At 41.9% G+C, this 13,731-nt stretch overlaps 2 protein-coding genes across 4 annotated transcripts in view; both read left to right on the forward strand.

Annotated features, from left to right (window-relative positions):
* The first annotated feature begins 350 nt into the window (after positions 1-350).
* tfap4 (transcription factor AP-4 (activating enhancer binding protein 4)) lies at positions 351-8,911 on the forward strand. Of its 2 annotated transcripts, XM_017040846.2 has the most exons (8): positions 351-638; positions 747-866; positions 3,529-3,694; positions 3,788-3,886; positions 3,983-4,153; positions 4,242-4,391; positions 5,294-5,452; positions 5,541-8,911. In XM_017040846.2, the coding sequence occupies exons 2-8, from the start codon at positions 778-780 to the stop codon at positions 5,697-5,699; spliced, it is 993 nt and encodes a 330-aa protein (XP_016896335.1). In that variant the 5' UTR covers positions 351-638; positions 747-777; the 3' UTR covers positions 5,700-8,911. The 2 variants fall into 2 exon arrangements, with proteins under 2 accessions (XP_016896335.1, XP_024920137.1); XM_025064369.1 differs by having other exon boundaries at positions 355-866.
* An 800-nt stretch (positions 8,912-9,711) lies between these two features.
* srl (sarcalumenin) overlaps positions 9,712-13,731 on the forward strand; it is an 11,587-nt gene continuing 7,567 nt past the window's right edge. The window contains exon 1 of one of the 2 annotated variants that reach the window (XM_008329870.2): positions 9,712-10,045. In XM_008329870.2, the coding sequence (XP_008328092.1) occupies positions 9,985-10,045 (61 nt within the window). In that variant the 5' untranslated portion in view covers positions 9,712-9,984. The remainder of the gene's footprint in view (positions 10,046-13,731) is intronic. The other variant, XM_008329871.2, reaches the window with a different exon arrangement.

Consider the following 13,731-nt stretch of genomic DNA (forward strand, 5'->3'; position numbering starts at 1 on the left):
GTATTCAGGTATTGGTTTCACTGTTCTTTTTTTAGATATTATATTATTTTAAATAATAAAAAAATATGATTATTTGAGATTTTGTTTTGATTAAAAATCTATATATTGTTATGCTAATGCACATTTGGGAATTTGATATACAAAAAAAGATGTATGTAAATATGCGCAAATAGGTCTAAATGTGAAGACCTAAACAAATAGTCGAAAACCTGGTTCAGTTGGTTTATTCATATTTCTCCGTCTATTCTGGTCTGACTAGCTCGACAACCTTAAACTTTCTCCTGGTTTATTAATGCATTCCACGTCCAGCCTTTCAGCTGTTAAAGTCCACATGTGCGCTTTTCTTTCCTGCAGTAAATAGTCCTTTGTTTACATGCAGTCCCCCGTCTGTGCGGAAGGAGGCTTTTGGAAGTGCAGTGTGTGACTTCTACCAGCTGTTTCCCGCCTTGAAAGCCATCCGATCAGCTGCACACACACACACACACACCATGCAGAGAAAGCGAAGGGGAGGGAGAGAGAGAGAGAGAAGGAGAGAGAGAGGTAGCGCACCACACACAACGAGGGAACCCCATCAGCTGGAAATCGAGTAACATTACAACTCTCAGCTGCTTCAAACTACTACATTACACTTACGAAGGGTATACATCTTTATTTCGGATTTCACCCGCGTCTGATCACGGGACATTTGCTCCACAACGTCATCAATTTGGCTTTTTATTCCACGAGGACTGTTGGCTGTTTTTAAGGGGGGAACAAACTGGCGAGAGAGAGGCGAGCATGGAGTATTTCATGGTACCAGCTCAGAAGGTGCCCTCCTTGCAACATTTCAGGAAAACGGAGAAAGAAGTGATTGGAGGTCTCTGTAGGTGCGTATAAACACGCTTCATTCAGCCTTCACTGCATTTTCATTTTCATTCTTATCGTTGGAGTGGACCGTGGTGAGGCAACACGCTTGTTATTGTGTACATGACCCACTCGCGGGGGTCTGTGGGTGTTTATTATCTACGAACGGTCTGATAATGCTGCGGGTGACCAAGTACAAGCTTAGGCTCATAATTCTACGCCCCGATCGTGATGTAATTTCACACATTTGGCTCAGAAATCGGCGTAATTTGTGGCGAACAAACATAAACCACGTGGTTCCAGGCACACCACGCTGCTGCTCCACTCTAGAGCGCAACCACGCTCTATTTACCCTCAAATTATCCCCCAGTGTCTGCTTCATTTGCTTCACTTTGCATAATAAAGAAGAGTGTAACACGAGCGGCTGTCGTTTGGTGTGAATAGGACTGTTTACACCGAACGGATCTCACGGTTTTGGCCATTTCTTTCAGACCGTGGTTAAGTTATTGTGGGTAGTGCGGCCATGCTTTTGCTCTGGGCTTAGGCTAAAAGTGATGAAGGTGGTCTGGCGTCGGTTTCCTGTCTGTGGCGCCGTGTTTTCGCTCAGTCCCTTATAGGTGAAAACTCACAGTTCAGATGAAAACATGCCTTTTTTGGAACCGTGGTAGTTTATTTATTTGTATGGGTCGTGTTGGCACTAGCGAATCGCCACCGCTGCGTCTTTTCTGCCTGCACCTCTGCCATGCTGCTGCCGCATTGTTGTAATGGCGGAGGACACAGAGTGTGAGGGCTTGGAGCAGAGCTGCGGCGGCGAGCGCTACTCTGACGAGGCAGTATCCTAAACCAACTTGAACACATTTTCATGTAATGCGGCGTGTTATTGTAAAAACTGGAGAAACAACGATATTTAAAGGCGTTGTAATAAATAAGGGGGTGTGTATGTTGCTCGAGGCCCGTCGATACGTCCGTAGCTCTGTTAGAAGAGGAAGGCGGAGGGATCTGCTGTTTGTTGCAGCGCGATGCCTACTGGGAAACGAAGTCCTGTCGTGATTTTTCTGTTTTCTCAAGCACAACAAATGATGATACATTTATCTGTGAGCATAAGTCACTACCGTAGAATGACCTCTTTTTAAATATACATTTTTAAGTTTTACTGCTGACTGTGATCATATGTTTTTCAATTGATAAGGTAACTACATGTTTTTGTTGTATTTTGTAATACAACAATACTTATATGCCATTCTTTTAGTCTGCCAATACATTTTTTTTAAAATTTTGTCATACTAGAGGGAAAGTTGTTATGCCCTTGATTGATCAACCTTTCATTTGGGAGTTGTAGAAAATGCAAGAAGTTGTGGAACAATTTACTACGTTTGAAAGATAAAACTACATCATCAAAAGCATTGTTTACATTTCACCAGAACCCAAAGATACAAGGTGCACTGTGATAGATGTGCAGGGAACAATTGGAAAACATTTATATTGAATCAGGTGATTTGGAAAAATGTAACCAGAACTTTGAAGTGGTTTATGTTTAATTTAAAATTACTAAAATTGATGTGACTTTCCATCGTAGAGACTGTAGATTGATGTAGCATTGCGCTGGAGTTCTAACCTCTGAAGGTGTATGAAATAGGTTTCTGTCCAGTTCTGGACATGTTTACCAGCCACTGTGTTTGCTGGGTGTGCAGCCAGTGTTGGTAGGCTTGTGTTTTGGTGGCAAACACACACTCACACCCCTCTCCTCATCTGTGCACAATTGTTCCCAGTGTTTGTACTGTGGCAGCTGAGTCAGTAGAGATAAGAGGGGATTGGCTAGAGAACGTCCCACAGACACAGGCGCCGACACAGGGGGCTGTTAGGGGAAGTTCACCTACAATTTCCCCTTGTCTGGCTGCATGTAAAGTTTTTCTTCCTCACAACACTGAGTTCTGATATTACCAAAGACACTTTTGGGTCAGTTGAAATTAATCTGAAGCACAAACATGTACTCAGAGTATGTTCACTATCTATCAAACAAATATACTCTGTTTTGGTTCAAAGCAACGATTTTATGCAATATACTCTGTTTTGGTTCAAAGCAACAATTTAATGCCTATTCTCTGTAATAAAACTGTTTATGTTATTGAAAAATAAAAGTAAGTTGCAGTTAAAAGGAACTATTAGTGACTAATCAACCGTTGCTTCACACAACAAATGGATTTGGTAAAAAGTACATCAGAATGTGCTGCACCATGACTAATGTAAGGCAGCCCTTTTAGCTGATACAGTTTAGATGTGATTCATTTTTCTACTGCTTATTTCTTTTAATGGAAACTCTGAAACCCTTGGTCTCCTGTCTGTGAGGCAAAAACACTGACCACTCTTCCCCCGTCAGGCCTTTGAATTTAATTTTACAATGATATTTGTAGCAAATCAAACCTAATCTTACACCAAAAGTACCTTGAACCTTGTCACTCTTATCTTGACTATATCTCATAATGAGAGAAAAGGCCTGGAAATGTGGTACTGTCAACTATAGCTGTTAATTATACTGTAACTATTCAACTTTTAAGAACCCTCATTGATACATGTCTGGTTAGCGAGAGAATAACTATCTTTAGCGAATAATACTAACAAACGAAGTTTGTTTTTTGTATTGTCCCGCTGACGCCTCTGCTCCTTATCATCCTTCTTCCTTCCCAGTTTGGCCAACATTCCTCTCACACCAGAAACAGCTCGGGACCAAGAGAGACGAATTCGCAGAGAGATTGCTAACAGCAACGAGCGCCGGCGTATGCAGAGCATCAACGCAGGATTCCAGTCATTAAAGACTCTAATCCCACACAGCGATGGAGAGAAACTCAGCAAGGTGAACTCACTGAGAGAAATGTCATCTTAAAGAAGCTCCCTGCTGTGTCAAGGTAGAATTGTAGCATCACCATTCCCTTCTTCTTCCTACCAGGCTGCTATTCTGCAACAGACATCGGACTATATTTTTACATTGGAGCAGGAGAAGACGCGGCTACTGCAGCAGAACAACCAGCTCAAACGAATTATACAGGTAAGGCATCAGCGAGAATCCAAAATAATTAACGTTTCGGGCTCTTTTTTAAAAATCTCATATGAATCCAAATCTGTTTCTCTTTGCTCTCCGAAGGAGTTAAGCGGCTCCTCCCCGAAGAGGAGGCGTGCAGAAGAGAAAGATGAAGGCATTGGCTCTCCAGACATCCTGGAGGAGGAGAAGACTGAGGACTTGAGGAGGGAGATGATCGAGCTGCGACAACAGCTGGAAAAGGAGAGGTCTGTCAGGATGATCCTAGAAGAACAGGTGAGGCAATTGAGCGCCAAACTACTTTTCATAATCTGTCCATGTTCTTAACCCAGAGACTTAACCTTTAATTGTGTGTGTGTGTCAGATGCGTACCCTAGACGCACAGCTGTATCCAGAGAAACTAAAGGCCATCGCCATGCATGTGCAGGAACATCAGGCCCAAACACAGAACGTTGCTCGGCTACAGCAGCATAAGCAGCTGGAGAGGGACCTTACTCCAGCCCACAGCCCACAGGTGGACACATTTGCCCCTATTTGTTCTTCATTAGCTGAGACAATCCTTCATATCAGAGTTGTGTTGTCTCTGATCTGTTTTAGTCCGTTTCACAATTTTACAGATTTTTAAGGTTTCTCAACAGTACAAGGAAATAAAACAGCAGTTATATTTAATAACAATTTAAATCTATTTAAGGTTTAAATTAAATAATAATGCTGAGAGCATAATTTGAAACTGTGTTCTGTTGCTGCAGTGCTGTGTTTGGCGTCACAGTATCCTGGGTTTTTTTTTTCTCTCTCTACCCGTAATGAACATGATGCCAAATCAATGGCAGTGTTCTGTCTGCTCATCTGCTCGTGGTAGCAGAGTGCTGATGGTGAAAGATGACAGCTGATAACTCCCCAAGCAGAGTAGACGGACATGACCCTGAAATCAATGCCAGAATTTGATAAGTTTACCCCAAAAGTTCACAAGTAGAAATAAGATCATTTCTGTTTATTTTTCTTTCTATTCTGGTTTCAAGGTCATCTCTCATCTAAACCTGTACTGTATATGGTGTATGTAAGTGGAACAGAATGTCTTATAGAGAAATGTCTTATTTCTAAGGCAGTACTTTTTCTTGTCTTTGGCTTTTGTAAGTTCTTTTTGAGCTAATGGCTAATTTTCTTGAGGTAATGATAATAAGCAACTAATATTTAAGATCCTTGTTTATTCAATAACTGCAACATTTTTTACCCCAGTTTAACTTCACAGCTGATTAATGTAAACAAACATTTTTGATTTTCCTGCATGAGACAAGCTGACACTTTGGAAACATACCTTTGAGCTACATTGATGTTTATGCTAGTAGCCTAGCTGGGTCTCTTCATCTTTTCTTGTACAAGTTACCTAGAGTTCAATGGGGCTCTCTTTTTTTCCAGGTGGCATCTCCAGCTACCCCTCCTGCCCCCACACATCATGCTACAGTCATTGTCCCAGCTCCGGCTCAACCCCATCATGTTACTGTGGTCACCATGGGCCCTACATCTGTTATCAACACAGTGTCCACATCTCGACAGAACCTGGACACCATTGTTCAAGTAAGACCAACAATAACAAAAAATTGTTTTGCACACTAGAGGGTGCTGTTGATGCTCACACCATTTCCCTCCCTCGATCTCTCTACAGGCAATCCAGCACATTGAGGGCACCCAGGGAAAGGGCTGTGTTGGTGAGGAAGAGCAGCGAAGGGCAGTCATTGTCTCTTCAGGTCGAGTACCGTCCGACGCAGCGGCCTCAGACACCGCCTCAAATAGCGATGGGCCAGATGACTGTTCACTACCCTGAATTCATCTCTCGGTTTTCACATGCTGTACACTTACATACACGAAAAGAATTTGCCCCGACAGACCGTGGTCATGTGAGACCCATAGCAACCTACCTGAGTGGACTTTAACAGGGCTGCTAGACAAATTCAAGCACTCACCTTTGGTTTTTCTTACTGCTTTTTAATACACACTCCTTGTATGTCGTACCGTGATAGATAACCCAGGATCAACGTAGACTCACTCACACACTCGCTCGCTCACTCATTCAGTCTCTTCTTTCTTTTCTCTGCTCATCTCCGGCTCTCTGCTGTCACATATCTGTTTAATCAATCAGTAGAAAGGTTATTAGCAACCGCTGCACTCATTGACCTGTACATGCTGTCACACAATACTAGGATTTCTTTTTACTCTTAAACAGCTACATTTTGCTGCGACATCTGGGACAGACTGCGAAACGCAACAATAGAGCATACACATGAAGATCATCTCCAGTTATCAGAGATGTGTGTGAAGACTTTGTCGGCTCACAGAGATTCTCATGAACCTTTAAAGCTTCTACATGGAAGCTGAGGGTTTTCTTTTTTTTGTTTTTTGTTTCCAAACTTGTGTGAATTCATTTTCTCGAGCTTCTCCCACAGCCAGCAGTTTAAAGTGATTGTACTGGAAACAAACAAACTAACACACACATAAAAACTGCATTGACAGGAATTCAAAAGCTGTTGTTGATGCTGATAGAAAAGGAAATGAAGCACGAGGGAAGAGTGTGCACTTAGGTCTCATGACGGTCTTCTGTCTTTGTTTGTTACCAGTTTTACCAGGCTGGGTTCCTGGTAAAACCACATGTATTCACATGTATATTCGGCAAGTTGTACTTTTTATTCATGGCCTGACAAAGACAGTGCTTTGACATTTCTTGACACCTGCCCTTCTTGATTTAAAAGCACCTGGCTTGTTTAATAAGCTAATCTGTGGGCACTCTAGAGCGACGTCTCTCTGGTCGGTGTGTCTGTGTTCCCACCTCTCTCTCTCTCTCTCTCTCTCTCTCTCTCTCTCTTTGGAGTTTTGAATCAGCAGGAGCATTTAGCGGTTCTCCAGGTTCTGGTAATCTGAACTGCACCCCTTCTGCCTTGGCGTCTAACTAGTTGCGTATGTGTAACACATACAAGTATGACTGACATACAATCACGTTTGCTAAACCTTCAGGGCCGCTGTTATCCAGTTCTGAACAGAGAAGTTCTCGTCAGGGTTTGGAGGTGTGTCGAAGCAGCAAATATGGAGGAGAAAAAAAAAAGAAATTGCCCAGTGAAATTTTCTGAATGTGTTCTGGAGCTGACGTTTCTTTTTGTCTTTTCGTCTCGTGTTCTAATCTCATTTAATATTTTGGTTTTCTGTTTTTGTTCGGCAAATCAATTGACGTCAGTAACTTGCTCAAAGATGGAGCAGATCACGAGTGTCAGGAGGAGACTCAAAGGGTGTGTGTGTGTGTGTGTGTGTTGTGTAAGACCTAACAATCAAGTTGCATTGGTAAAGCGAAAACTGAGGCTCTTACTCATCATCACATTGTGTGTTTTAAGTACCTTAAAAGAGTTTAAGGTCCAATTCCCAAGTGTCTTCTCTTTAAGTGAATGTCTGTGAATTTTTAATAAGAGACACGTTTGGACTGTGGAGCAACGTCACAGCACCTGTGAATATTCAAACACATGCAGAGCAAAGAAAGACCCAGCTCTTAATCCAACATCAAAATCAAGTAAAACCTAATTACTGTGGAGAGAAACTGCCTTAATTGTTGTCTGCTCCATTTATCTCCTGATGTCCTGAAGTAATCAACCGTAAACTCTCCAGGTCCTTATTCTGGAATAACGTGTGAATTATCCTCATTTTCCTTTAGATTCCATTCATACAGAGATGGTTCTTTGACCAGTTCATCCTCCACAGCCGTGTTCACCAGCTGTACCATGCAGCTGAGCAGCTGCATTTGTGACTTAGTTACAGCGCACACACACAGAGTCGGTGTGAGTTCAGTCCTGACGTCTGAGATTATCCAGGTCGTTTGATGAACTCCCTGAACTCCCCCTCCTTTCTTGTTTTTTCCTGACCTGGAAACTCAAGGTGTGCTAACACATCCTTTATGTCTTTTTTAGGATTTTGTTGCTACATTTTATTTTTTAACTTCATTAAATGAACTGGTTGCTGGTTAGGATTCACAGCTGCATGCTCCACCTCCCAAGTATTCATTCATTCTGATGTCTGGTTGCATTGCATTTGAATTTGCAGCTGTGTCCACTGTTGTCACATGTCTGTGGGTTCATGAAAAAAAAACAAAACTCCATGAGGAATTATTGACATTCCATAAAATTGTATTCTATGTTTTCCTAATGGTTTATTTTTCATGTTTAGATATTAGTCATCCTCATAGCTTCTGATGCAGTTTTTTTTTTAAATGACACAGATTCATTGACTGAAAAGAGAGAAATTACTGGACAGATGGTGTGTTCAAGGCAACACACCACATCTCTTGTCACTTACATCATGAAATTGCCCTTTAAAAAGAGATGGATGTCAGCACTGGAATGACTGATGCGTCTGTTGTGTCAAATCAAGGGATATTAGTCCCAGTACTTATCATTGGAGAGGAAGGTTTCCTGGAAAATCCTCGTTTCCAGGTTCGGCTTTTCTTCTCCCACTATCTTCTGTCTCTTCAAACTTCTGTCTCTTCAAACTGTGTTTTGCACTCAGTTTCTGTGTCTTAGGAAATGCTCCATGGACATATTAGATGGTCAGATGAGCTGGTCGGGCCCTGCGATCATTGAATGGTGTCATGATTACAAAGCACTTACTGTAATTTAGTGAGAGTCTGCCTCTTTGTTTGATAAAAGCGGCGTCTTCTCGGCTAAAGCTCTTGAGGTTGTGAGTAAAAAAAAAAGAGGAAAAAACGCACAGCTGTGTTCCGCTGTCTCCCTCCATGTCACGTCCTTTTATATCTCGTCCCTTTCCCCTTAAAAGGTGTTTTTATCGTCTTTGTTGCTTTTTTATGCAGTCTTTGTTCATCTGTCAGTATCTCCCTCCTCTTCCTCTCTGTTTGTTCTTCGTATGATCCACCTGTCGATGCGTTTGGTCATCAAGAAGCTTCTTCTTTTTTTTTTCTTTTTTTTTTTTAAGAAATGTTTTTGGGGTTAAGAGGCTTGTGCCTTTGTAAAGACAGAATAATAAAGTTTGTACTTGTTTTTTACACACCAGGCTTCATGTATGATTCTTCTCTTTTATATTGTGTTTTAGACTAATTTATCCATTTACTGAACCAACACTGAACTTGTTTCTCCTGAAGTTCTGGATTGCTCTGGTTTGACAACCAAGTGCTTATTTCTGATTGGTGGAAAATACTTCAAAGCCCCTCCTCTTCCAGTTTTGCGGCTCATGGCTAAAATAAGATAAAGCAGCGGCTCTGACAGTTTAAATGTGCTCCAGGGACAGAGCGTGGCATCAAACTGTCAGTTTGGCTGACAGTTTCTCACACTTCAGAAATACCACAACATTTCAACGGCCAGAGAACTTAAACCATTACTTTTCATTTGTTTGTTTGTTCCAAGTTCACTGGAATGGAACGCTTCTGTAAAAACCTCCTGCCAGTTTCTGGGATTAATTTACAGTGGAGACACTGACTCCCCAGACATTCTGATATTGTGTCCTCTGCAGTGTCTGGCTGGCTGTGATAAAGCAGTAATCCGTCCAGTTTTTGGATGTGTCAGGGATTTTTGGTTGACTCAGGGGTCTGCTACTCCAAACCCCTCTCCTCAGCTGTTTCCTCATGTTTGGCAGCAGATTGAACCTTTGTTTTAGGAATTATTCACAGTTGAGGAATCATGACATATGGTCATTATAAAATCAAGGTTTAAGTGAATTATCCATCATTTATGTTCACCACAGGAGGCGCCATTAGGTATGTGGCATGCTAACTGCTACACCAGGAAGTATACTCTCTTCTGGCCATAGGAATGTCTGAAGCTACTCATCAAACTTTTAGCTGCAGTTTTTCAGTAGTCAAACAAAGTTTTGTTAAATATTTATCAGTCAATGGCCATGGACCAGGTGCCAGGTCTGCACTGATGCTGAGGCCTGAGCTGGGACCTCTCTAAAAGGAGAGTCAGCTGCTCCTCTGTGGTCCCCGTGGTGAGCTCCTGCTGCACCTCCGCTCTCTGCCCCTCCACCAGCTGCTGACTCCACCCTCTTCTCTCTGCGTGCCCTTTAACCTTTTTGCCTTTATATATATAGCCTGTCTGACGATCAGAGTTCTCCTGGCAGCCATCATGAAGGCTACTGTCTCGATCTGCTGCTTCCTCTCCCTGCTGCTCTTGCAGGCCACGGCAGGTAAGAAGCACATGGGCTGATCTCTGGTTGGATGTACTGCGGTTTCACTCTGATTGTGGGAATAGTCTGTGGATCCAATGAATGGAACTGTGATTTATGATTTTAAAATGTTGCTGCTTCTCTTTATTAACCATTTGGAGTGATCAGACTGTTGAAGATGTAAACTTCACGTGTTTACTTCTAAATAAGTAACAAAAAAGAAAAGTGGTGGAGTTCCATGTGTTGATTGGATGAAAACAGAATAAATGACTGAGGTCTGCAGCCAGACTCCATGTGGACGGTCACAGTAGCTGAGGCAGGGGTAGAAATGTTACCCCAGTCTGCCTTTGCCACTGAGCAGTACTATTTAAAATCTGTCTCTGTTTAAACCTGCACTTGGTAACTCTTTTGAAATGTGAAGAAAACCCTGCTCCTCGTCCTCACTTTAATATAAGACACTGGATGTGATTTTCAAGCGAACAAATGATTTATTCCCATTTTTGGGAGTTTCCATAAAGCGATTAAATGAGGATTATATAAGCTTGAGTTTAGCCTTGTCTGTGACAGCATGTCAGCTGTTCTAATGCATGACACCAGCTGATGGAAAGTCTTGGTCTCATCAAGGAGAGGAGAACAACCACATCAGAACTGGAACACAGTCGGAGGGTTTCTTTCTGTCTTGAGCTCACACGCTTGATAGTTTGGTATTTTTTGCACCAAACTAAATGTTATTTCGGTTTGAACCAATTCACAACACCTGTGATGATAGTAAGCACCTGAGGAGAACAAATGAAATGCGGTGTTGACAACACTTCTCTGACCAGCTCCTCTTACACAACGGACCGGTCTGTGATTTTTGGACTGGATCAGCGGCTGGTACCCTTGTGTGTCCTTGGCGATGGTGTTTAGCTTCACAGCTCGAGGCCAGGCCTCCATGTTCCAGGCTCCAGTCAGGTGTCTAAGATTGGAAGGCCTGATGAAACCCAACACTGTCCACTACAGTTCCTCCCTCCGTTTGTCTCCCCTTCCCTCCTGAATCCTCACCCCTCACTGCCCCACGCGCTACGCTGCACAGCTGCTGTCACTCTGCACTGTCACAATCGCAATTTATTCCCAGCAGTTGGCCTTATAGGGACATGCATTCTCCAGGCAGGAGGGGCCGGGCTGTGGCTGTGAGTCAAGCCTTTATAGAAGCTGCGTGGACTCAGGCAGGTGTGTCTTAGGTGAATCCTGTCCTTGAATCTTTCATGCATCACTTGTTTCACTTTGCTGTGTTAATGAGAGCAGTGCAAAGGCTAATTTCATTCTATCAAAAAGATTAATCTCCATCATTATCTGTCTAACATCATTTAACTCTTCCACAAGGAGATGCTCATTTATAATATGACTATATTGCAATACAATTAGTACCATTGTACTGCATAAAGTTTAGTATGCAAACATGTTCCCCAGCTCTCAAGTTCACCTCTTTTGATTATTTCTATCGCAATCACCAATTCGTATTTATCATTGTATTTTATTCAATAACTGTTTACCTGTTTGTTTATTTATTTATGGAATATTCCGCTAAACTCAAAGTGAAAAAAAGTGAATTACATGCTCTGGATGAGTGTGGTATTAAAAGCAGATTATCTTTGATGTTGAAGGTGAATCAGGTAGAAAGGACATAACCCACATTTTTACACTTTTAAACAGCAACAGAACACACTATTTTGTTTAATCTAATTTTCAAATGATTCACTAATATGAATGCCATAGATTAGCTGAAGAAGTTTGTTTGATTAGCAAACAATGCTACCAAAGAGCACTTTTATAGTAGTAGTAAATCCATCCCAGGTAGAAAATGAAGGGTTTAATTTACAGTATGAATTGTTATTGTCTCTTGTCTCTCCTAGCTTCGTTAGCAGTGTCTCTTGGCTAACTGGACAGCTACTGCTCAAATGTATCTCTCCTAGCTTCGTTAGCAAAATTTAATATATTTTTTTGTTTAAGCCAAATTGTTTGTATTGTGCTTATATATTTTAATATATTTTGTTTTTGTTTTTTTAATTGTTTTGTTTAGCAATTGTTTCAAACTGTGAGCATTAGTACCTTGATAATTTTTTAGGTATTTTTGTTGGTGTTTGGCACAGAACGGCTAATTTATGATCCTAACATCATACCTCAAGAAAGCCTTTAAGCTTTGAACTAAAAGAAATATAACATTTTTACTATGTTTTCTGGGAAATGGCAAATAAAGTTGTTAAAGTGCTGGACAAATCAACACTAGTCAAAACGCTGAGATTAACAACTCTAAAATATATTTATTTATATCACGTAAAAGAAATATGTATTTTATGTCAGTAAAGAGGAAACTACATCTTTGACCTCCTGCTGCTGGACATTCAAAGGCTCTCTGTCTGTCTCCACGTGTCTCCCTGTGATGGTATGTGGCATGTCGGGGACATCCCTCTGGTGGACGTAGTAATGGGGACTCGCCAAACATACTCAAGGCTCCTACTACAAACTCTTTCTTAAGATCAGTCACCTCTCAGCCCCCACGGCTTCAAGGACACCTGACATCCTTTCCTGGCTTTTAAGAGGAAGGCAGGAATAGAGGCAGCAGATCAACACCTGCAGCCAACGGTGCCATTGCCCTTGTGCCTGACAGTCTGTTTTACTGTTAGCTGTCAGTGACATACTCATACAGGCTTTAAAACGTCTCTGAAACTCTGATAAAACAGTCTGTAAGACTGGTTCACTGGACACAACTCTATCACACAGTGAACTCTGTGGGAAGTCCATGAGTCTCCAGACCCAGTAGCTGTCAAAGCCTTAAAATAGGAGGCTGCCATGCTGCCCCCACCTCTGTCCACTTTCTGACCCATTGTGGGGCTATTCCTGACCACGGGGAGTACTTGCTGTGCCACCTGTTGCCATCCGTGGCCTTTGCTCACCACACCCTGCAAATCTCTGCTGACTCCTCTCATGCCTCCCTCTTTTTCAGGTGGAAAACTGTACATTTCTATATGCATTTTTGATGGTTGCAGCTCTTATATGGCTGGGCATAAAATACTTATGATGTGAGATGAAAAAAAAGCCCTCTGCATGTTTATTTAATGTAGTTGTGTAAGGCAAACGCCCGGCTCTCCTCAATCAGAGTGTATTTGAAGGCTCTGGAAAGATCTTTCCAGCGGAAGCCCTTGGCCTTTGGTTAATGTGGGCTGGATCCCCCGTGGACAGAGTAAATCCCCTGATTGGTGGCTCCAGTCCTGCTGCCCTCATCATGTTCAGTTTTAATTTAATTTACCCATGCTGTGCTGCATGGGGAGCGTGGCCCTGGAGCTTTACACAGATATGGACACCTTATATGCTGCAGAAACTCACTGCCACTCACATAATACCAAAGGTTATTTTTGCCTGTGTGTTTAAAGTGAAACTGATTCAGCTGTGCGGCGCTTGTGACTTTTGTTGTTGTTGTTGTTGCAAATTCATGGTAACATTTATAAAGAATTGACACTGGTGAACACACCTGAGTGGAAGCCAACCACAAATATCTTCTGTTGTAAACATATCCTTCTATAATGTACATATCAAAGTTCAGTTGTATTTAGATTTAAAAAAAAAAGTATAAGCTGTGGAGATATTAGTTTTCCACTCACCGTTGTTGGCTGACATTATTCTGCTGTTAGGTTCTATAGTTGAACCATGACTTATTCCCACCACTG

Source organism: Cynoglossus semilaevis, chromosome 17 (genome assembly GCF_000523025.1).
Source record: "Cynoglossus semilaevis isolate Cse_v1.0 chromosome 17, Cse_v1.0, whole genome shotgun sequence".
NCBI classification, from domain to species: Eukaryota; Metazoa; Chordata; class Actinopteri; order Pleuronectiformes; family Cynoglossidae; genus Cynoglossus; species Cynoglossus semilaevis.